The 24,255-nt window shown below is 49.2% G+C and overlaps 1 protein-coding gene across 1 annotated transcript in view; it reads left to right on the top strand.

Annotated features, from left to right (window-relative positions):
- LOC146858451 (L-asparaginase-like) overlaps positions 1 to 24,255 on the top strand; it is a 335,092-nt gene that overhangs the window by 270,319 nt on the left and 40,518 nt on the right. The window contains exon 4 of the mRNA XM_085647122.1: positions 6,121 to 6,204. Within this exon, the coding sequence (XP_085503248.1) occupies positions 6,121 to 6,204 (84 nt within the window). The remainder of the gene's footprint in view (positions 1 to 6,120; positions 6,205 to 24,255) is intronic.

Here is a 24,255-nt window from a genome sequence, read left to right as displayed (position 1 = left end):
GCTAGGATTCAGGCCTGTCCCAGACAGGGTGAGATACACTGAAGGGTTTGTTTTTCGAACAGTGAGGCTCGCCGGCAAACCTGCAGCTGGGGCCAGGATGTGTACCAGTGTTTTTTGGGAGATTACTCAACTGTAGAGACGAAAACCTACAAATGATGCCATTATGCAATTAGAAGGTTTGCCGAACGCCTAGGGCACGGTTACTCATAGTACGGCCCGCGGGCCGCCCGCGGACCGGCAAGCCTTCCTGGGCGGCCCGCGGAACTTGCAGACATCCTACCTGTGTTTTAAAAAAAACAAATTAAATAGTGTTAGCAAACAATGCCGGGTGCAGCAGCCCGGACTATGAGACTCTGCTCTGTGGAGGCTGGGGGATTCCAGTGATTGTCAAAGTGAAGATGCAGGGGCCTAAGAGGTGAAATACAACAAAGCTGTGTGAGGCAGAGGGAGAGAGACGGAGGGTGACAGAAGGAGGGAGGGAGAGGGAGGGAGAGGGAGACAGAGGGAGAGAGACAGAGGGAGGGCAGACAGAGGGAGAGATAGAGGGAGGGAGACAGAGAGAGAGACGAGGGAGGGAGACAGGGAGACGGAGAGAGACGGAGGGAGACGGAGAGAGAGGGAGGGAGAGGGAGAGGGAGGGAGAGGGAGAGAGACAGAGGGAGAGGGAGGGAGACAGGGAGAGAGACGGAGGGAAGGAGACAGAGGGAGGGAGACGGAGGGAGACGGAGGGAGGGAGACGGAGGGAGAGGGAGGGAGAGGGAGGGAGACGGAGGGAGCGTGACAGAGGGAGAGGGAGGGAGACGGAGGGAGAGAGACAGAGGGAGGGAGACAGGGAGGGAGACAGAGGGTGACAGAGGGAGGGAAGGAGGGAGAGGGAGACAGGGAGGGAGACAGAGGGAGAGAGACAGAGGGAGAGAGACAGTGGGAGAGGGAGGGAGACAGAGGGAGGAAGAGACACAGGGAGAGAGACAGGGAGAGATAGAGGGAGGGAGACAGAGGGAGGGAGACAGAGGGAGACAGACGGAGGGAGGGAGGGAGACGGAGGGAGGGAGAGGGAGGGAAGGAGATGGAGGGAGGGAGACAGAGGGAGAGAGGGAGGGAGACGGAGGGAGACAGAGGGAGGGAGGGGGATGGAGAGAGACAGAGGGAGACGGAGGAGGAGGGAGAGAGACAGAGGGAGAGAGAGAGGGAGGGAGACAGGGAGAGATAGAGGGAGGGAGACAGAGAGAGAGACGGAGGGAGGGAGATGGAGGGAGACAGAGGGAGGGAGGTAGATGGAGGGAGGGGGAGGGAGGGAAACAGAGGGAGGGAGATGGAGGGAGACAGAGGGAGGGAGGGAGACGGAGGGAGATGGAGAGAGACGGAGGGAGACGGAGGAGGAGGGAGAGAGACAGAGGGAGAGGGAGGGAGACAGGGAGGGAGATGGAGGGTGACAGGGAGGGAGGGAGACAGAGGGAGAGGGAGGGAGACAGGGAGGGAGAGAGACAAGGAGAGATAGAGGGAGGGAGAAAGAGAGAGAGAGACGGAGGGAGGGAGATGGAGGGAGGAAGACGGAGGGAGGGAGATGGAGGGAGGGAGATGGAGACAGAGGTAGGGACGGAGACGGAGGGAGATGGAGGGAGGGAGACGGAGGGAGACAGGGAGGGATGGAGACGGAGGGAGACAGGGAGGGAGGGAGGAAGAGGGAGGGAGAGAGACAGAGGGAGAGAGAGGGAGGGAGACAGAGGGAGAGGGAGGGAGGGAGAGGGAGGGAGAGAGAGAGACAGGGAGGGAGACGGAGGGAGGGAGACAGGGAAGGAGACGGAGACAGGGAGGGAGGCGGAGACAGGGAGGGAGAGGGAGGGAGGGAGAGGGAGGGAGAGAGACAGAGGGAGAGGGAGGAAGAGAGACAGGGAGAGAGACACGGAGGGAGACGGCGGGAGGGAGACGGCGGGAGGGAGACGGCGGGAGGGAGACGGCGGGAGGGAGATGGAGGGAGGGAGACAGAGGGAGGGAGACAGAGGGAGATAGAGAGGCCGACAGAGGGTGGAGGGCGACAGAGGGAGTAGGGCGACAGAGGGAGGAGGGAGACGGAGGGAGGAGGGAGACGGAAGGAAGGAGACGGAGGGAGGAGGGAGACGGAGGGAGGGCGACAGAGGGAGGAGGGAGACAGAGGGAGGACGACGGAGGGTGGGAGACAGAGGGAGGGAGGGAGAGGGAGGGAGACGGAGGGAGACGGAGGGAGACAGAGGGAAGGAGGGAGACGGAGAGAGACAGAGGGTGGCGGAGGAGGAGGCAGAGAGACAGAGGGAGAGGGAGGGAGACAGGGAGGGAGATGGAGGGCGGCAGGGAGGGAGGGAGACAGAGGGAGAGAGACAGATGTAGAGGGCCGGAGATAGGAAGGGAGAGAGACAAGGAGAGATAGAGGGAGGGAGACAGAGAGAGAGAGACGGAGGGAGGGAGACGGAGGGAGGGAGACGGAGGGAGGGAGATGGAGGCAGGGAGATGGAGACAGAGGGAGGGAGGGAGACGGAGGAAGATGGAGGGAGGGAGACGGAGGGAGACAGGGAGGGAGGGAGACGGAGGTAGACAGGGAGGGAGGGAAATGGAGGGAGACAGGGAGGGAGGGAGGGAGATGGAGGGAGAGGGAGACGGAGGGAGAGAGACAGAGGGAGAGAGACAGAGGGAGAGAGAGGGAGGGAGACAGAGGGAGAGGGAGGGAGACAGAGGGAGAGGGAGGGAGAGAGACAGGGAGGGAGACAGAGGGAGGGAGACAGGGAGGGAGACGGAGACAGGGAGAGAGACGGAGGGAGGGAGAGGGAGGGAGAGAGACAAAGGGAGAGGGAGGAAGAGAGACAGGGAGAGAGACAGGGAGGGAGACGGCGGGAGGGAGACGGCGGGAGGGAGACAGAGGGAGGGAGACGGAGGGAGGGAGACGGAGAGAGGGAGACAGAGGGAGGGAGAGAGGGCGACAGAGGGAGGAGGGTGACAGAGGGAGGAGGGCGACAGAGGGAGGAGGGCGACAGAGGGAGGAGGGAGACGGAGGGAGGAGGGAGACGGAAGGAGGGAGACGGAGTGAGGAGGGAGACGGAGGGAGGGCGACAGGGAGGAGGGAGACAGAGGGAGGAGGGAGACAGAGGGAGGAGGGAGACAGAGGGAGGAGGGAAACAGGGAGGGCGACGGAGGGAGGGCGACGGGGGGAGGGCGACGGAGGGAGGGAGACAGAAGGAGGGAGGGAGACAGAAGGAGGGAGATGGAGGGAGGGAGATGGAGACAGAGGGAGGGAGGGAGAAAGAGGGAGGGAGATGGAGGGAGGGAGATGGAGGGAGACAGGGAAGGAGGGAGACGGAGGGAGACAGGGAGGGAGGGAGACGGAGGGAGACCGGGAGGGAGGGAGGGAGACAGAGGGAGAGGGAGACGGAGGGATTGAGACAGAGGGAGAGAGAGGGAGAGAGGGAGGGAGAGAGAGGGAGAGAGGGAGGGAGACAGAGGGAGAGGGAGGGAGACAGAGGGAGAGAGACAGAGGGAGAGGGAGGGAGAGAGACAGGGAGGGAGGCAGAGGGAGGGAGACAGGGAGGGAGACGGAGACAGGGAGGGAGACGGAGGGAGGGAGAGGGAGGGACACGGAAGGATAGAGACAAAGGGAGAGGGAGGAAGAGAGACAGGGAGGGAGACAGGGAGGGAGACGGCGGGAGGGAGACGGCGGGAGGGAGATGGCGGGAGGGAGGGAGACGGAGGGAGGGAGACGGAGGGAGGGAGACGGAGGGAGGGAGACAGAGGGAGGGAGAGAGGGCGACAGAGGGAGGAGGGAGACGGAGGGAGGGCGACAGAGGGAGGAGGGAGACAGAGGGAGGAGGGAGAGAGAGGGAGGAGGGAGACAGAGGGAGGGCGACGGAGGGAGGGCGATGGGGGAGGGCGACGGAGGGAGGGAAAGGGAGGGAGAGAGAGGGAGAGGGAGGGGGAGCGAGGGAGGGAGAGGGGGAGGAAGGGGGAGGAGGAGGGAGAGGGGGAGGGGGAGGGAGATGGGAGGGAGGGGGAGAGGTAGAGAGAGATGTGTGTATGCCGGGTCTGGTGGCTAGGTGGTCGAAAGCGTATGCTGCAGGGACCTGTGTTCAACCTCATGGTCAAATTTTTTTGCTTTAGCCCCGCCCCTCCCCCTCTGACCCCGCCCCCACCGATGTGGCCCTCGGCCACAAACCACACTGTAAATTTGGCCTCCGAGAGAAAGTTTGTGAGTACCCATGGCCTAGGGTGACCAGACGTCCCGGATTTTCCCAGACAGTCCCGGTTTTCAAAGGACTGTCTCGGTGTCCCCTTGATTTCCTTAATTTTAAACTTATGTCCCAGTTTTTGGGACAGAGGTCAAGTCACCCTGAAAGGAGAATTTAAAGGTATGCTCTCCTTTAGTAATTAGTCTCTTCCAGCACACTGCAGCAGATGGAGAGACAGAGTGGGGATGGAGGGCAGGGGGGGATTCAGGGAGAGTAGAGGTCGTGGCACAGCTAATATTATGTATATCTAGCTTGGAAATGTAGGGTCTTATTTATGAGCTTCTGTTGCATCACTTTTTGTGACGCATTGGCGGCGTAAAACATGCCTCCTGTTGCGTCCTTTTTGCAAAGTGACACATCTAAGCAGATGCGTCACTTTGTAAACCCCTGCGCTACATTATACCTGCGCCAGGTATAATGTATGCAGGGTGGTCATTCCCACGTATGTAAGCCTCGTAGAAGTGACGCAGTGAAATCTACCAGATTTCACTGCGCCACTTCTAGGGTGCAAATGCGTCAATATCTTACGCCTGCCTCACAGCAGGCGTGAGACTGACACAGCCCCTTTCACATGGGGCTTGCCCCATGTGAAAGGGCACATTGCTGGAGTTGCGTCACTTTTGTGACACACTCCGGCGATGCGTCACTTTTGCGCCTACAGATACGTCAGAAATACTGACGTATCTGTAATTCATTGCGACATGATGCGTCATACAGTAAATATGACGCATCAATCATGTCGCAAGGAGGGCGCACCGAGAAGTGACGCATCGCTGCTTTCACGCAGCGATGCGTCACTTCTCATAAATGAGGCCCGTAGCTTTTAAATTTGGGGCATATATATATATTTAGCTACGTGTGTGTGTGTGTGTGTGTGTGCACGTGCATGCACACATTTACAAGGCTAGGCAAAATCGGGACTGGCCAGAGAGAAAAGTAAGGTAAAAGCTTTAGTCCTGCTTTAATATCTTGCCTGCCCCAGTTTTTTCTAATCAAAATCTGGTCACATTACCAAAGCCTCATCATGTGGTGCCTACCTGACTGTGTCGCTACAACGGCCATGGTGGTATTGCGCATTCTTTGGGAAAGAGAGTGAAGCTAAAATTAAAGAAATGCTAAACTGCCATCGCCTGGGGATTAATGCAAACCACACATTACCGCCCAACTGTGTTTGTCTGCCTCTGCGTACTCGGAGTTGTACATTTATTTCTGTGTGTCCCAGCATATTGCGTTCCTGTGAGATTCTTCATATGTACACTTTCTTGCAGGTCTTTATGCGTGGTGAGTGTGTGCGAATGAATAAGAAGCAGCTTCGGTTTCTTCTTCATGAGGCGGAGTCTACCCTGCGGCGCTAAACATGAAGGGGCATATTTACAATAACTGGCGCATCCCTGCATATCAGCAGGGATGCGCCAGTTATTGTGCGCCACAGTCATTAAGCTACATTGATTTTTAGGTTTGGGTCGACAGTGCAGCTGACCAATTAACCTACACCAGTATTATTCTACAGCTGTCTATGTCCACACAAATACATATCTATTCCCATGGTAATTACTTGTAATGCTTCACATTACCATACAACATTCCTTTAAAGCCAGAACTATTGGCATTGCTTAGTGCTCTGCAAACCACAAAATATGGTGTGAGGTCCTCCATTAGGTGGAGGGAGACATGGGCTTTTACCAATGTGGTGGGCTGGCAAGCCATCTTCCAATGTCTAACTGAGGCCCGCAGTCATTCTACTGGGTACCTTAAATATTACTGCCACCAATTACTTCCTTAGAAAACCTATCCTTACCAACTGCTCTCTCTCAAATAGAGCCTGACCATATGTTACCCATTACATTTCATCATTTTTTCTCTTTTACAGAAGCACAGATGTTGTAAAGTGTTTGTGCAAGGAAGGCATGTATGAAGTGGAAGATCCTTGTGAAGTTGGAGTTGACCTCTGCTAGTAAGATTCACTAAACCTCTGATTTAAAGTACACTTAAAGAAAGTTATAGAAAGTTATTGCAAGGGGTACAATTTGCCAGTGAGTGGTGCACAGGTGAGACTTCAAGCACCAGTATTCTTGGTGCCTGCAGAGAAAAGAATGAGGTGGGCCCTGCTGTCATCGCGCTATATAGCGCTCAACTGAGTCGGGCAAAGATCAGACCAAAAGCAGGCCCGTCTGCACCTATCAGAGCCAGGCAGAGGCTGGACCCTCCTTCTTTCATTTGCTATTTGAGCCCCACTTTCTAGTCCATACCATGGGAAAGAGAAAAGAAGCCCCACAGCATTCCTCTAGGAATAAACACTTTGCCTTATTTACAAGGCAGCATTAAGCCACTTAACATGGCTATCGCTGCCTTGTAAATAAGGCTCTCTTTCACACTATTCTTAGCATGAAAGGAGCGTGCAATGGGTGTTGCCGCAACACACATTGATGCTGCTCCCTATTTATAAGGGTGGCATAAATAGGAGGTAGCACCAAGATTAAGACCAGGGAAAAGCTGATCTTAACATGGCAAAACGAGGAGAAACGCTTAATGTCTTCTTGTTTTTGCTGTTTCTATGTGTGCTACATTATGCAGCACACATAGAAACAGCAAATCGTCATGAATGATTGTTCATGTGTAGGATGGTGTCCCTTCCTGCACATAAATAATAATTTATAGAATGACAATTTGCAACTTCTATGTGTGCTGCACAATGCAGCACACATAGAAGTTACAATTCACCATTCTGGATTGTTTATGTGCAGAAAGGGATACCTTCCTACACATAAACTATAATTCCCCTTAATGCAGACACCCTTGCACTTTGGTGCAAGGGTGCCTGTGTTGGTGTTTGATAGGTATATTTAGCGCCAGCGCTAGGAGGAAACGCAGGGGTGCCCCACATTCTTCTGAATACGGCGAATCCCTGCATTTTCAGAATGGTGTAGTGTGGTGTGAGCAATGTTTGCTTAATGCCACGCTTCGTCATTCCCTTGTGAATATCCCTTCAAGGATTTATGAAGGGCACACCAAAAAACGAATAACAATGAGTGTGCTTGAAACCCACAGAGTAGATACAACATGTCTTGAAGAGACCGCGCATGCGCTGCCTAGGCGAGACCAAATCAAAGGGTCTATATACAGGCAGAAACTGAAAATAATGTCCAAGGATGTAATGTTAGTTTTGACGCCCTCTAAGCTTTCACAGAAGGGGGAAAGCAATTTGTGGATCACAGCAGTGTGACATCTAAAGCTGGGAAGGTGCACACTTTAAAAGCACAGCCTTAACTTTTAATGGCTAATAATTCACGTTCACTTGAGGGTGTGATGAAAGACAAGCTTAAAAACCCTTTTGAACAGGTTAGACTCTTGGGAAATCCCAGTGAAATATTTATAGAATTGGCAGATTTGACTTTACAAGAAGTGATTCGACTAATGGTCAGGAGGGGGCCATGCATATTAACATAGCCCAGGAATCTCCACCCAGCAGGGGCCAGATTTTCGCCATGGGCCTATCCCAAATGGTTCAACAGGCCACACAAATGTTAATTTAGAGCAGGACTGTGGTCCCTTTTCTGTCCCACAGCATGGCGTTCCAGCATCTCTGACTGAAGGGAATAGATCTCAGTTTTTGCATTTTCCACCGAATGTGCACGATATTTCATTGTGTGTGTGGGGGTCAATTTCAGATCCCCGTTTTTTGCAGAGAAGGCACTAACATCACTGGCCAGTTTCACCGTGCATGATGGTAAAATCTCTGTGGTTCCCATGGGTTTTTCCTACAGACCTTCTCTCACACGGAATGAGGTTAGGCGGGTACTCCAACTATTACCCTTTAGCAAACGAAAGCCTCCTGTCCCAAGCTGGTCCCATTATGCGGTACTGCTAATTGTTTTACTCCCTTTAGTTCACTTGTAGATCAGGGGGATGCTGAAGTTATTAAAGGGACTTCATAATGGACCAAGGTTACAACTTGCGGAGGCAAATAATACTAATAGTAATGAAAGGGATTTGAAGTTATTGTGATGGAATATTGCTGGGGTGAGAAGTAAGTTGTCAAATAAAGATTGGTGTGGTTTTATTCAACTTTTTCATATAGTGTGTTTGCAGGAAACATAGCTAACTACCTCTTTCCACATGGAGGGGTATAGTTCTTTCAGTACCCCAGCTACTGCATCCGATAAAAAGAGGGCATAGGCTTGTTTGACTATTCTCATTCCTAATAATATGTTGGCCTCAACTCCTAATATTTTCAGTTTTTATGTTACAATCTTAAGGGTGGTAGTCAATTGTTGCTAATCAATTTTTACTATAGTAATTTTGAAGGTTCTTGAGGGCATGGCTTTGCAAGCCAACATGGTGGCCGCCAGCTCAGTGAGCTCCCAGTGGCGGGCTCTTAAATCCATAGCAATCTACTGCTACAGGACAGTGGGGGAGTTCCGAGACATTGCTGCACCTCTGTGGGGCATGCGGGCGAGAGACACACTGAGCCACGGTTGCCACCTTGTGCCTTCCTGACTGGTGGCGCTCAGCGCAGTAAGGCTCCTGCATCAAGATGACACGTGCAGCGGCGCTTTCTCCCCTGAAGGCACCTCGGCCCTAGCTGGGCCTGTCACTGAGGTGTAGGTGGGGATGGAGGAGCTGTGGGCATCTACCCAGAAAGTGGTGGAGATGGGGGCATCTGCCCATAGAACTTTGGGGGACTCGGCCTGACATGGTCTATCACACTACCCCTGGAGAGAAGTGGTTCCAGCTGTGACTCCCGCATCAAAGCACTGCATCCTGTTGAGGACTGGTTGTGGCCAACAGCAACACTGCAGGGGAGGAGAGGAACCCCCTTTCCGGCTATTACCTGAAACACCGGGGGGCCATTAGGGTGCCACCCACACCCTCTCTGGGCGCAGATCGAGTCCTCCTCACTGTTGTGCCACTTGGAGGACTGGAGCTTCCCCGCCTCTGTATGATCTACCGGGGAGGTGGTGAGCAGCATTAGTCGAAGGGGCAGCATTAGTCGAAGGGGACACTGCTGCGCCACATAGGACCTGCTTCAAGCCCCCTCGTAGATCAACAGTCAATTCAATTTAAAGCTTTTATTCGATTTGTACATACAAATCATACAAGCAGAAGAATACATGATTAAAAATGTGAAAAATCACCATATGGCCACTTATAAAAAACAGTAAAGAGACATTATACAAAAAGACTAAAGTGCAACAGTTAGGTAATCATGCCAGTTTGAATCAACAAGCTGGTATAGACGGAAATACAAACAGGTAATCAGTGGGAATTCCTCAATGGGCCTATCCTGGCAGCTGTACATCAGAGTTAATAAATAGTCATAAAATACTGTAGTCAAAAAAACAAAAATAAAACCCTAATTACAAAGAAGGTATAAAACTTAAAACTTATATATACAGGCAAAAATGTAATCAGTAATAGCAACACGATATCTGGCAGCTGTATAACATAAGTACAGACAGGTAAGTATAAAAATTCTTATGGTACAATACTTTCCCTGGCAGCTGTACATTTCAAGATAAAAGTAGCCAGGAAAAAACAAATTTCTTCGTTCTCTAATGAGAATAATAGTATCAGTGCTGTTTCTGTAGTACGAGTATTATATTTGATAAAAATTGGCTTAAGGTATTTTAACCTAAGAAAATGATAAAATTTACAAAAAAGTAAAAAGTGGCGACTATTCTGTCGGGAAATACTATCGCACGGACAGGGTATATCTGAACTGGTTCTTGTGTTTGGAAATGCAACCAGATGGTGAACAATACCCAGTCTAACGCGTGTTAAAACATACTGGTGGGAAGGACGGGTCACATACGCAAGATAGGGTTGGAACCCCGAAGTTAAATTTAAATCTTTATAAAATTTCACGGTGACAAGATTACCAGAAATTTTATCTCGCTCTGCCTTTCGAAAGTTTAAAAATGTTGTCTTAATTTCTTTCTTTGAAATGGAAACAACCTCCTCTGGCTCGCGGAGTGCATCTATATTGAAAAGAAGAAGATACCAGCGGTGGATGTATCTCAGCCACTGTATGCGTGAGGAGTGGTCCAGGCCTATACAATCAAGAATAATATCCTGAGTGAATCGAGTCTCTGGTTTAGCCCAAATAGAACGCCACAATAAGAGTGGCCGGACTGCTGCTAAATCAGAGATAAACTCGATCCCAACTTCTTCGTGAATCAACAGAGTGGAAGCAGAAGGGGGAACACATAACAACCTTCTTAAAAACTTGTTTTCCTCCATCTGCAGAGATGTACCCGCACTATGGCCCCATACACCTGCCCCATGCAGTGCAGAGGAGACACAACGAACATTGTATATGTTCATCATGTCTAAAATGCTACGTGAGCCGAGTTTAGAGGCAAAACGAAAAATACTGCCAGTAGATCGCAGCATTTTTAATCTTATAGAATCAAATTCCGAGGTCCAAGACCCAATATTATTAAAAGTGATTCCTAGATAACAAAAGGACTTGACAGGAGTCAACTTTTCCTTATCCAGAAAAAAGGTATGCTTTACCTGCTTAGCTGCCCGACCGCATGACATAACATACGTCTTAGTTTTATTCACGCGTAGCCGCCTAACTTGAATAAAATGAGTAAAATTGTCAATTAGGCGCTGAAGTCCCAACTGTGTACGGGATAAGAGAACAGCGTCGTCCGCGTAAAGTAACAGCGGAACAGGTTTACCACCAATCAGGGGGGCATCTGCTGGGATGTCAACCAGTGAACGGTCGACGTCGTTGATAAAAAGGGAAAATAGCAACGGGGCTAAAACGCATCCCTGGCGTATGCCCCGAGACACTTTGAAAAACGGGGTACATTCGCCATGGGTGCCATAGCGGACTTTGCAGGAAAGTTTTTCGTAAAGTCTAGCTAAAAAGTGGACTATTTCCCTCGGAGCCCCTGCGTCTAGCAAAACCTCCCAAAGGATAGTGTGGTTAACCAAATCAAATGCACTGCTCAAATCAGCAAAACATAAAAAAAGGTTGCCATTTTTGGCCACAGTATATTTATTAATTAAAAGGTCCAAGTTTACACATTGCTCCAATGTGCCCAGGCCTTTCCGAAAGCCGTATTGGACTCTAGTTAAAATGTTAAAATCGGCTGCCCAATCTTCCAACCTCTTGAGTAAAATCCTACTCATCACCTTCACAGAGGCGTCCAGTAATGAAATTGGACGATAGTTGGAAGCCTCTGATTTATCACCTTTCTTGTGTAGAGGGATAATAACTGATTGACCCCAAGTGGGCGGGGGGTTAGTTTCTGCCGCACAATTAAATAACCTCGCCAGGATTGGAGCCCATAGTGCCGGTTCATCCTTGTATAAATCCAGCGGGACCCCATCAGGGCCAGGGGCCTTACCTCCTTTGCTTGAAGAAATTGCATCGTGACTTTCTTCTAAAGTAATTCCCAACGGAAGGGGTAGCCATGAGATAGACTCAGGTAACATTAGCTCAAGAGGTAACCCGTCTGGGTTAAAGATTTTGGAAAAGTGACTGACCCAATCGCTACATGCCACATAAGATGTTAATTCAGGGGCATCTTCCTTATTGAGAAACGGGCTGTTAATGGTTTCCCAGTACAGTTTGCAATTTTTGGTCTCGGCCGCTTCCTTCAACTTATCCCATGCATCGGACTGTAATACCCTTTTCCTGGTTTTAATTGCAGTTTTATATCTTGCCCTAAAAAATTGTATGTCCGTCTTAACACGTGGATTAGTGCCTAAAGCCTTCTTTAAATCATGGAGGGCGGCTATACAGGTCTTATCAAACCACCCCTGCTTCGGGCCGCTATTTAATAACGAGGCCTTAGTAAAAATGCCATCAATAATACTATTCATGGAGATAAAGTGGGCTAGTAAACAGCCTAGGTCACAATCATCCTCCAAGCAGAAACTAATTAGGTTCTTGCATCTGGTGATGACCTCCTTCTGCTTAACCTTGGAATTTAGACCAGTCCATTTGATCCTTAGACCCTTCGGTCTAATAGGTACTAAGTCAGTAGAACATTTCCCACCTGAAACAGTCGAAGTACCATGCCTCAGAAGGGTGACACGAAGGCTATTATGGTCACTGAGACTTTCCTCATTTACATACAAATCAGTGAAGCCTCCACTGCTAGACAACAGGATATGATCTATAAATGATCCTGCATCTCTACCTGTAAATGTAGGGCATATTTTCGCCTGCTTGTTTGTGTTGCAATTTAACAGGTTCATGTCTAAAGCAACTAGCATATTATTTAATGTGGAACCATAACTGCAATGTTGAAAATGAGGAGAATCCTCCCCCACACCCAAGCCCCCCCAATGACTACTCATTGCTGCACCAAAGCCACAGATGTTCCCGTTGGACAAATGACAGGGCTGCAAGTTAAAATCCCCTGCCCAGACAACCTCAGCCGTTCTTTTCGAGATACCAAGGGCTTTGGTTATTTCCCTTTCTAGAGGCGGTAGAATATCCCCTCTAGTAGCATCAAAGAGGTTGTTATAAAAGTTTATCACAACTAAATCGATATTCTTTTTACACTCCAACCTTATAACTTGGCTATGAGCCCCAACTGTCGTGCTGTATTTAACTGTACAATCGCACAGCTTGGTAGATATAAGCAACAGAAGGCCCCCCTTAGCCCTACCCGAGCTCGATTTGGTGGCTCTGAGACAGTAGGATATGTACCCTTCGATGTTAATAGGATCCAGACACCAGGTTTCCTGCAACAAAATTAGGTCAAATCCCTCCCCCAAAAAACTGGTCCAGAAGGGTGTGCCCAATTTACTGGCAAGGCCAGCTATGTTCCAGGAAACAAGGGAGAGACCTGCTGGTTTGCCAGAATCACCAACTACAGATTGCTCTGGCTGGATAGCTCGTAATAGATTAGAACCATCTTCCCGGGAAACGATGTCTGAACTTAATCTGGGAATGACAGTATCTATATCTACATCGTAACTATCCCTGTTTTCTAAACACCAACAAGGTATTACTGATAACACCCTTAGCGATTCGGGGGGTGCAATTAAAGGTGTAACAGGAGAAACACTCGCCATGTCTGAAAAGGACAAAGAGATGCTTAAATCCAAAGCTTCGGTAGAGCTCAGTCAATCTACCTCATCCAACACAGCATATCTGTTGGGGTGAGCAAATTGTGAATACAATGAATCTTGGGAAGGGGGCAGGTTCTGCCATGCTTGCTGCCACTGGGGTTTAACAGGTTGTAGTGGCTGTAAGGGTTGCTGCCACTGATGGGCAGACTGAAATGAAGGTGATGGAAAATGGGGAGGATGTGGCCAGTGAGGATTAACATGGTGCTGGGGAAAAGATGGAACATGTGGTGGCTGCTGGTGAAAATTAACAGAATGTGGAGAAAAAGAAGAAGAAAAATAAGGTGGTTGCTGCCATGGTTTAGTAAAATGTTGCGGGGGATACACGAATCCTCTGTTACTTTGTAAAGTGGAACAGGGAGGGTTTGATCTTGTAGGCATCGGTAAAAAGTAAGATAGGGGGAGTGGGTTAATTTGAGTCGCAGGACCACTGTTAGGAACATTACATATATAACTAACTGTCCCTGTATCTCTAAAATTAACTGTAATTACATCCCCCACTATTGTTTTCTTGCTTCTGCCCACCCAATCCCCTCTGCGTACAGTAAGAATTTCCCCATTCATACCGTTGGGTAGAGGTTTATGTAGGTGAAACCATTGGGCACATTTGTTTCTTAGTTCGACATGACTTTCTTTTACTCCCTCCTTCAGCGGGGGGACTGCTGTCAACACAACCACAAAAGGGGAAACCTCTGGTGGTAAAGTGATTGACCTAAAACGTGTCTGCTTTGGTTTAGGACCTTCAGGTATAATCGTGGAAAGAGAAGGTGCTAAAGGGGTATTAGATTTCCCTACAACATCTTTTACTTGTGTAGTGGTCGTATTGTTGCCAACAACAAAGTGTTGAGAAGTCGAAATCGGTCCCACCACCCTCGGAGTGGGTATAGATGTGGATTGAGCAGAATTACTCCCAGTTTGCATCAAGTTAGGTATAACTGGATTCCCGGGGGCTACAGTTACTTGAGCGTTAATTAATACATCTTTAGGGGGCTGGATACATGGTGAACATTTGGGGACTGCTTCTGTACTCCCATGTGGCTGATCAGGCCCTTGCCCATTCGTTTTTTGTGGCCATTTCGAATGTATTAAAGATGTAAGCCTATCCAGTTTGGAAATTAGAGGTTTAATTTGTGCTGCTATTGTAGCTTCAAGGTCTAGTTTTAAATCTATTACCAAGTTTTGCACCCAACAAGGAATACCTGAGGTCATTTGTGGGGTAGGGGAAATCAAATTATGATTCCTAACTGTAACTTTAGCTTTACTTTTTCTCTTAGGTATAGCCTTTGGGAGACTGGTAGCCCTTCCCCAAGGAGCTGTAGGTACAGGAGCTGTTACCACCTCGTTAGTCCCACTCAGACAAGGGGCCGCTATGGCGGAAGTCTGACAGGCCTCTAGGTCTGGAGTAACCTCCAGGTCCGCAAAAGACGTATCCAGGTCTGATATGGCAACCGATAAATCAACAATATTCGGCACAATTGGTGCACTATTGGTGGGTATAGTTAGGGGTAGGGAGCAGACATTTGAAGACTGCAATACGGGTGATTTAACATTGGCAAAGGAACCCAGGGATGAACGTTTAGCATTTGCAAGATCCATGGAGACTCTTTTTTCCAGTACAACAATACTTTGGTCAATAGTCTCATTTACACGGGAAATAAAGAGGTCTATTGGTCCTGTCACCTGTGTGATCGCCGCAGCTTTTTTCGCACTGCTTCTAGTTCTGTTACGCATGGCCGACATCTGAGCACACAGTCAGCAATAAATGATGTAGAAGGTGGTGGCCGTTAATAATGATATGCGAAGAAACAGGACACAGTTCCGCCTACCTTAGTCTTTAGTTGAAAGGTATAGGCAATAAGTCAGGGATTCAGGGCCAGGGCCGTCCTCACCCGTCCTTGAACGGCCTTAAACGGCCCGCTCTTTGCCCGGTCTTCGCCCCGGGCTGCGTCCCGCGCGCGTCCCGCGAAACGCGGTCCAGAGCGCGCACTTTAAAGGGAAGTAAATTGTAGGGGCGTGGCGCTGTGAGGGGGCGCGGCTCACGCGGGAAGAGGACCAGCTGGAGCTCTGGAATGCTGGTCCTCGCAGTCCCGGGGCCTGCGCCTCACCCTCCTCGGCTGCTGAGCAGTTGCTGCCGGCGTCCCAGCGGGTCCTCCAATGAATAAAAGGATCGTTGCGCTACTCCGGTAGCGTTACAGGGACAGCAACGGACGTAGAAACCAAAGCGAGTGGCACCCGCGAAGCGGGTGCCACGAGTTGTTGTAGGGCTTGGCTGGGGGCGTGGCGCTGTGAGGGGGCGCGGCTCACGCGGGAAGAGGACCAGCTGGAGCTCTGGAATGCTGGTCCTCGCAGTCCCGGGGCCTGCGCCTCACCCTCCTCGGCTGCTGAGCAGTTGCTGCCGGCGTCCCAGCGGGTCCTCCAATGAATAAAAGGATCGTTGCGCTACTCCGGTAGCGTTACAGGGACAGCAACGGACGTAGAAACCAAAGCGAGTGGCACCCGCGAAGCGGGTGCCACGAGTTGTTGTAGGGCTTGGCTGGGGGCGTGGCGCTGTGAGGGGGCGCGGCTCACGCGGGAAGAGGACCAGCTGGAGCTCTGGAATGCTGGTCCTCGCAGTCCCGGGGCCTGCGCCTCACCCTCCTCGGCTGCTGAGCAGTTGCTGCCGGCGTCCCAGCGGGTCCTCCAATGAATAAAAGGATCGTTGCGCTACTCCGGTAGCGTTACAGGGACAGCAACGGACGTAGAAACCAAAGCGAGTGGCAACAGTCATAAAGTGGACCTCCCAACCATCCACCAGTCTGATAGATAGCTGGCCTTTTGTGATGACCTCCCCAGCCCAGAAACTTGAATCCCACCCCTGAGCACTGACACCCAACCTGCTGGTGCTGCCCAACCCCCAGTGACTCATAAAAGGGAACGGTGGGCAAGCGGACCTGGTCCCACCTCTCTGAAGCTTTGTGGCCTCCTGAGGCCTATGACTACTGGCAGTGACATTGGGTGGGGGGGGACCACCCCGGGTTTCTCCCTCATGCACTATGGGCTGCCCTGGAACACAGGTCACACCCATCCTGTGCAACAGATGAGGGTCCCCCACTCAGCGGTAAGCTGTTTGGTCAACTGGCACTACCCCTCACATTTCAGACCTCCAGAAGCAGCTCAAGGACCTCACGGATGTGGTCCACTTCTTAATATATTGGGCAGAGGAGGCAGAGGGACGAGCCAGATGCGGCAACATATGGATAGTGGGACTGCCAGAGGGAAGCGAGAACACCTACATTGCAGATTGATTTGAGACCTAGTTCAGAGACGTACTGACCCCCCCCCGCCCCACGATCTCATTCCATTCTTCTCAATCAAAAAGGCCCATAGAGTGCTGGAGAAACATCCTCTGGTGGGGGCGCCCCTTTGACCAGTTGTATGGCTAGACCGTGACACTATCCTCAAAATGGTGAGGTGCGCGGATCCGCTCCTACAGGACAACCAACACTTTTTCATCTTTCTGGATTACACCCTGGCAGTTCAAAGACAGCGTGCATCCTTTCTAGGAGTAAATTGGCAGTTGCTGAAGCTGGGGATCAAATACGCCCTTCTGTTTATAGCTAAGCTGAAAGTCATTGCCGACAACTAAATCCACTTCTTTGCAGCCCCCTCGGATGCATGGGACTGGCTGGAGGCCATGACTCCATATACCAGTGGGCCACCCCCGAGGGTGGTTTGAGGGACATCATCAAGGAACCGCAGTTGATGCTCCAGGAGAAGGAAGGTCACCCAGGTCAAGTGGACATCAATTTGCCCTGGCCATGGTAGATGCCTTCTTGGACCCTACTGAGGTCCTCTCCCGTTCCTTGTCAGCTGATTCAGATGCTGGCCTGTGGGACCTCGGCTCTCCTCCTCAGGTGACCCCACAAACAGAAGATAATTTACTCAACACCTGGAATAATGTATCCCCCACCTGGCCTAATGGTCCGAACTTGATTGCCTTCCTACATGGCCCACTCACAGTCAGAGAGAGATAAATCAGATTTTATCTTAGCATGGATGATCCATCATGAAAATCGACTACCCCAGATAATCTTGGTCCGTGATCCGATGGGTACTCTCCTTCACTACTAAAAAGAGATCCATGATGCCTTTACAACATGAAACACAAGCCTCTATGCTCCCTGCCGATCCCCCCGATTTGGCGATGCACATCTACCTAGTGGACACACCACTCCCCAGACACTCTCTGGAGTTAGATGCCCCTATCATGGAACAAAACATTTGTGCTGCCATATCAAGGCTGGCCACAGGGATGACCGCTGGAACGGATGGTCTTTGCTGGTATGCTAGCCCCCAAACTGACCAAAATCTATGAGACCGTCATAGGTGAGGGATCTCTTCCGCCCACACTTCACGAGCAGCATTGGTTTCCCTGCTGAAACCTGGAAAAGAACTGACAGACCTCTCTTTGTATCGCCCAATAGCTATTCTAAATATGGGTTATAAAATCCTCAACAAGATCCTTGTCAGTATCCAGCAAGTATTCCAGTGGCTGATCCACGTTGATTAAAATGGTTTTGTCCCCAGTAGAAACACTTTCCCTTCACTGGGACTTCCTCTTTGGTGTGCTGGAGTGCTTTGGTAAGGTCCCTGCCCTTGCCCAACTGATCTGTCTTCTCTACATGTAACTGTGAGTCAAGGTGTACTACAGGAAATGACTATTTAACTCCATCCCAGTATATAGGGGCTTGAGACAGGGATATCCCCTATTGCCTCTCCTTTTTGCCTTGACAATGGAGCTTTTGGCAAACTGGGCTTGCCTGCGGATGGGGACTGGGGCATACCCTTTCCTGATGCCACTCATATTATATGAATTTACACAAAGTCTTCTTCTACCTCAGTGATGCCTCACAGTATTGCTCCCTGATAGCTTAAGTCCTATCCAATTTTGGTGCACTTTCAGCTGAGAGAAATCATATGAATTCCTACTCTCCTTGGAATGCGATTGTAACATCTGGACATGGCAATGGGCCTAAACCACCGGGAACCAACTTGTTTCAGATACCAGATACCAACCTATCATTGGCTGTGTCACCCCTCGCTCCCAGGTGACATTCTGGAGGTCACTCCTGTTGTCTGTAATGGGCAAGATAGCAATCCCTAATGTGGTGATGCTCCCACGCCTTCTCAATTATTTCGTGAATCATCCTGTTACTCTCTCCCGCTCTTCATTCAGAAAACTCCATGCCCTCCTAGTCGACGTTATATGACATTCCTTGCATAAAAGGGTCGCTTGTGCAAAATGTCAGCTCCCCCCAATATTAGAGGACTGTGGGCACTTATTTTGAACATTAATTTTTAGCTGCCCAATTGTAGTGGGTCTCATACTGGCCGGCCGTTATGTGGCAGATAAAAACACAGTCGACCTCCTAGTTTCCAGGACAGCACTCCTGAAATGGATGCTTCCCAAGTCAACCCACAGGCCAAACCCTCACGCCTCCTACGGGCAGCCCGCATATTGCAGTTCACTCACCCAATAGCCCCTATGCACCGGCTATCTCCCTGCTGGGCTTGTGAAACTGCAGTGGCTACACCACCAGGGACAGGCTGCATCCCCGGGCACAAGAGGACTTGACAACACTGGGTGATCTCATCCAAAATAGATGGTTCAGATCCGTTGAAGCTCTGATGGACCAGTTTGGCCTACATGAGGGCCAATTTGTACTATATGCCATGTATACATGCACATTCAGGGACTTTTGTGGGAATCCAGGACACTGACCCTGCTGCCCATTCATTCCCTCAAACCATATATACTCTCATGAGTAGCTGGAGACTGATCTTTTGGTTGGCCGGAGCCGACACGGCACAGGCCCAAACCTCACTGCAGAAGCTAAGGGGTACATGGGAGATGGAGTTTGGTAGTACCCTTAATGAGAAGGAGTGGGCCAGGACACCGGCATACCTGTAGAAGATCTCCAGAAATGACCAACACCAATTGATCCAATTCTTTATATTTCATAGAGCCTATCTCTCTCCCCAATGGATATTCCTGGGAGCCCCGAACACTTGAGCCAGATGCAGCGCTCCTACTGCAGACCTACGACATATATTATAGGACTACAACTAAATTGCCCATTCTGGGTAGGAAATTTGCACCACCTCTAGAGGACATGGGGAACAGTGGAGATCGACACCTGGGAGGCTTGTGCCCAAGGAATTCTAGGCACCCCAAAATGCTTAAGACAGCACTTCATAATGAATTAAAAACTTAATTAACCTCATCCACAGAAGCCTGGTAACATACCTTCATAAGGTGTGTGGAAGCAGAGGGGACCCCTGCCCCTGCAGACAACACAGTGCAACCACCGACTTTGGGGTAAAGAGACCAGACGGTGGCAGTCAAATTCGGACTCCGCACCCCAAAGGGTAAATTACTACTCCTGGCTTCCCCTCAACATGCCTGATGGCTCAAGACTCACTCCCCCACACAGACAAGAGTAGTAACCAAGAGTAGGAACCTCCCCCTCCACTGGATTTTATGCCCTTCCCATTCTCTCCTGTCCCCACATTCCTCCTCCTGGTCTCTAAGGGGTGGGTAGTTTCCCCTACTTGGGTCTTGCAGATTCCAAACCCTTACAAATATCAACACTGCCGGTCTTCATGCGTCAACTTGTAATCAAAGTTCTTTTTCCATGACCCCAAACTCAATTTCCTGAAATTGTTTGCTTTCATTCAGGTAAGCATGATGTTATCTCTCCCCTGCAGGTGTGATATTGGGCTTCTCATTAGCTAGGGAAAGGCTTATTGTTATGTATGAGATTGCTGCTAGTGAGGCCTGTGAGAGACAAGTTGGCAAAGAAAGTAGAGCGTCGATGGTGAGAGTAAGCCTCCTGTTCATGATGTACCATGCAGACGCAACATTCAAGCACAACAGATTTGTACTGTGGAGAAGTGTGGCTCAATGGTTAGAGCGGCAGACCCTGATGCAGATGTCTGGCCCAGGACCAGGGTTCAATTCCCTGCCTCGGCGGGTCTTGGGCTCAAAATTCCACGGACCTGACAATTCTTTCCTCGGTGGCTATTCCAATCATGGAGTCCCACTCTGGGCAATAGCTTGCTTAATCTCCACAACAGCCCCCACAACGCTGAGGATGCCTGGCCTCCACCTTGGGGGTGCCCAGGAGTGGACACCTCACAGGGAAAATCCAGGATGGGTTCCACAGCAGTATTTGTACAAGCGCCTTGAGACCCCTTGCGGGTGAGTAGTGCGCTATACAAGTATCAATTTACATTTACTCAATGGTTTGGAGATAAGAAATTAGGGAGTATGTTGACTCCCCTAAAATGTGGGTACAGGATTGGCTCCCAGTGGTGGGAATGAAATATAGATGTTGTAGGTGTTTTATAATTTGTTATGCAGACTTCATCCTGACCTGGAGACAGAGCAGATTCCTCTCTCTGCTGGACTTTTCCTGAGTGGAAGGCTTCATGCTGAGCACTCTTTGGGGCATATTATCAAGCCAGGCGATAAAATTATCGTCGCTTTAGCGGCAGAAAACTGCCGCTAAAACGGCGATAATGGGCTTGATAATATGCACTATGGAATTCCAATTGAAGCCCATGTTAGATGTGAAGGACATCTAACATGGGTTTCAATTGGAAATTTGTTTAATTATTTCACTAAAAGATTGAGGTTTCGATATCCACGATCAATCGGGGGTAATCTCAGTATTCATTCACATTTCTTTAAAACTTCGGTTATAAAATGCATTACTGAGAAACATATAAAGTGTGAGTGCAGCAGCTGCAAATACAATAAAGCAAGACTACAATGTGCAAATTGTAAATCTTTAACTAGGGGCAGAATAAATTCTTTGTTCGGCTGCAAATAAAAGTTAAAAATAAATAGCAAGTGTAAAGTATTTTGTTCGGATAAATCATCACATGGAAATACAGGTAATTTTAACATCTCATTGGCCTGATGCCTGTAGGCGACAAGCAAGTGCACTCAATCAAAACGAAATCTAGTCAGCAGAAAGTGGTGTTGCATGTTAGATACCAGACTGTGGGCCAGCTTCACTAAGCATTTTACGGCGACTGGTAAAATGCTTTTTATCAAGTACCAACCCTTTTTTGCGAATTGGTAACCTCTTACCGACTCGCAAAATAGGGTTTGAGAGTCGCTATTAGGAAGGGTGTCCTTTCCTAATATCAAGTCGTACTGGTATGTAGGAATGTTCCGCAACCGAGAATGAGGTCGCAAAACATTTGCAGTTACCACCAACTTCAAGTTGGCGGTAGCCCATTCGCAAACGAGAAGGGGTTCCTAAGGCGATTGTAAGTGTCAACATTTTTTTAAAGCAGGCGGTGGTCCATGAAGGCATATCTTTTCACTTTCATTTTTTAAATTGATCCTGTTTTCCTTTTCGGATTACAAAAAAAAACAATGCTTTATTTAAAAAGCAATCACAGACAGGTGGTCTGCTGACGCCAGCAGGCCACCATCCCTGTGAGTGCAGGCCATTCCGAATGGGTCGCAAAGCGAGACCTACCTCATGAATATTAATGAGGTAGGTCTATTTGGAACACACTGAGAATCACAAAATGTTTCTAAGAGACATTTGTACATGGGTGTTTGCGATTTCCTAATTGCGAATTGCAAAAATTCACAATTAGAAAATCACAAATTGACTTTTTTGTATATCTGGCCTTCACATACGGCTGGATACCTGGCTTAATGCGCGTACTAGCATACACTACCACAGAGTATTTTTTTAATTCTGCATGATCAAGCTCTTTCACCATGAAATCTAATAACAACAACTTGAGATCTTTCTACTCATGTCCTGCAAAACTTTAGGATCATTGAGATGGGAACCATATCCCATCTTTAAAGAAGAACGTTTAACATAGCTTAACCAAGGAATATGATTGACACAATCCAGAAGCAAGAAATTCCTAACTAATTCTTGTTTAACTCAGCTGTTGGCTTAGACCAACAGCATGCCATGGAGGTGGGGTGGTAGAAATTGAAATGTTCAATAAGCAACAGCCCCCAAAACCCCTCACTGTAACAAGCTCCACACACGCATTTGCCTCTATATGTCCAAAATGTATTATCATGCCCTCATCCACCCCCATGTCAAATAAAGGGTCCCACAAAAAGGATCGACTGACAGAGTCAAATGCGCAGGAGAATAGGGACCTTGGGGCAGATTTATGAGCACCTTGCGCCACTTTTGCGTCACTTTTAACATGGGAAAAGTGACGCAAAAGTGGCGCAAGGGGCTCATAAATCTGCCCCCTTATTACGATGTTGGTCGGAAAGACCGTCCGACCGACGTGGTTGAGGAGACATTCCGCCTGACTAGTCCACGATGTCTCCGACTGGCATATTATGATGTATACCATGTAAAAACTCCGTCGGTTGTAAATGAGTCCGATCCGAGTGGAGGAGTGTGGCTCAATGGTTAGAGCGGCAGACCCTGAAGCAGAGTTCTGGCCAGGGACCAGGGTTCGATTCCCGCCTCGGCGGGGTTCGGGCTCAATTTCCTCGGACCTGTCTATTCTCGCCTCGGTGCCTATTCTAATCACGGGCCCCACGCTGCAACTCTGGGCAATAGCTTGCTTAGCCTCCACACCGGCCCCAACAGCGCTAAGGATGCCTGGCTTCACCCTGGGGGTGCCCAGGAGTGGACACTTCACAGGGAAAGCCAGGAGGGGTTCCACAGCGGTATGAGTATCAGCGCCAGGAAACCGCAAAGGCGACACCGCAAGGTGGCCGTCTGGTGACAGTGCGCTCTATAAGTACCTTGACATTTACTTGACATTTGACTGCGTCGGTCGGTAAGCAATGTCTTTTTGGGCATCATAATACTGCGGTTGGAGCGACTGCCTCCTATGCTACATTGGTCGGTCTCACCGTCCCTGACAGATCCCCAGAGATACCTCCAACCAACATCGTAATCAGTCCCTAAGTCTTTCTCTAGCTAATGAAAAGCACAATATCACACCTGCAGGGGAGAGAAAACCGCATACTAGGCAGAATTAAAGCAAACAATTGCAGCTAAGGCGTAATGTTAACTTAACTTGAGTTAACTTGAGAAGCAAAATGGATGCACATTACAGCATTATAACTCAGTGAAAAGCAATCATTATGTAACATGAATGCATCATGAATATGGTTAAATCAGTTTATTAATCAACCTAATACACCTATGTGTAAACTCTTTACTGAACGAAATGATTACATACTATTAATTCATTTATATGTATCACATATGTTAATGAATTTAAACCACACTTTAAATATACATATTGCACACGTGCATAAATGCCTATATAGATGACGTATATAGGGTGGAGCCAAAATGATGCTGCTGCACCCCCATTAATATAATTTTAGAGCCCTAATGTGTGTTGGGTGATTTCAATCTATATTTTATTCATGTTTTTGTTATGTTTTTAATTGAGGTTGTGTCTCTGTATTATGAAATGTAATTTTTATCATTGTACAAGGGTTGCGTTAGTTATGTGGGAACCATGTTGTTATGTTGTTTTTAGATGTTGAGTTGTGTGTTTTCTTTTATGGAGTGTTAATGCTTTGAACAAAGAGGATTGACTGAAAGGAGGAAATGTGAAATTGGCCAATGACCATGTAGGCCCTGTAGGTGTCAGTGTTATACACGACCAATTTGCAGTGAAACTACTGATAGATCTCTTCAGCAACAAGGAGAGTCGGGTTTGGCATGGCTCTAGGAAAAGGTCTGGCTGCTAGTGTGCCTGCGCATTGTCTGATTAACCAAGTGGAACTGTCTGAAGTTTGCCTGAGGATGAACGCAGTGAAGTAGAATGACTGTAGAGAGTTGTCAAGGTGGAGCAAAAAAGACGTAGTTCCTTGTAGGATACTGTTGCTCAGCACAATTAA

Source organism: Triturus cristatus, chromosome 3_2 (genome assembly GCF_964204655.1).
Source record: "Triturus cristatus chromosome 3_2, aTriCri1.1, whole genome shotgun sequence".
NCBI classification, from domain to species: Eukaryota; Metazoa; Chordata; class Amphibia; order Caudata; family Salamandridae; genus Triturus; species Triturus cristatus.
Note: the sequence above shows the minus strand (reverse complement) of the source record. Positions and strands in the feature narration are given on the sequence as shown.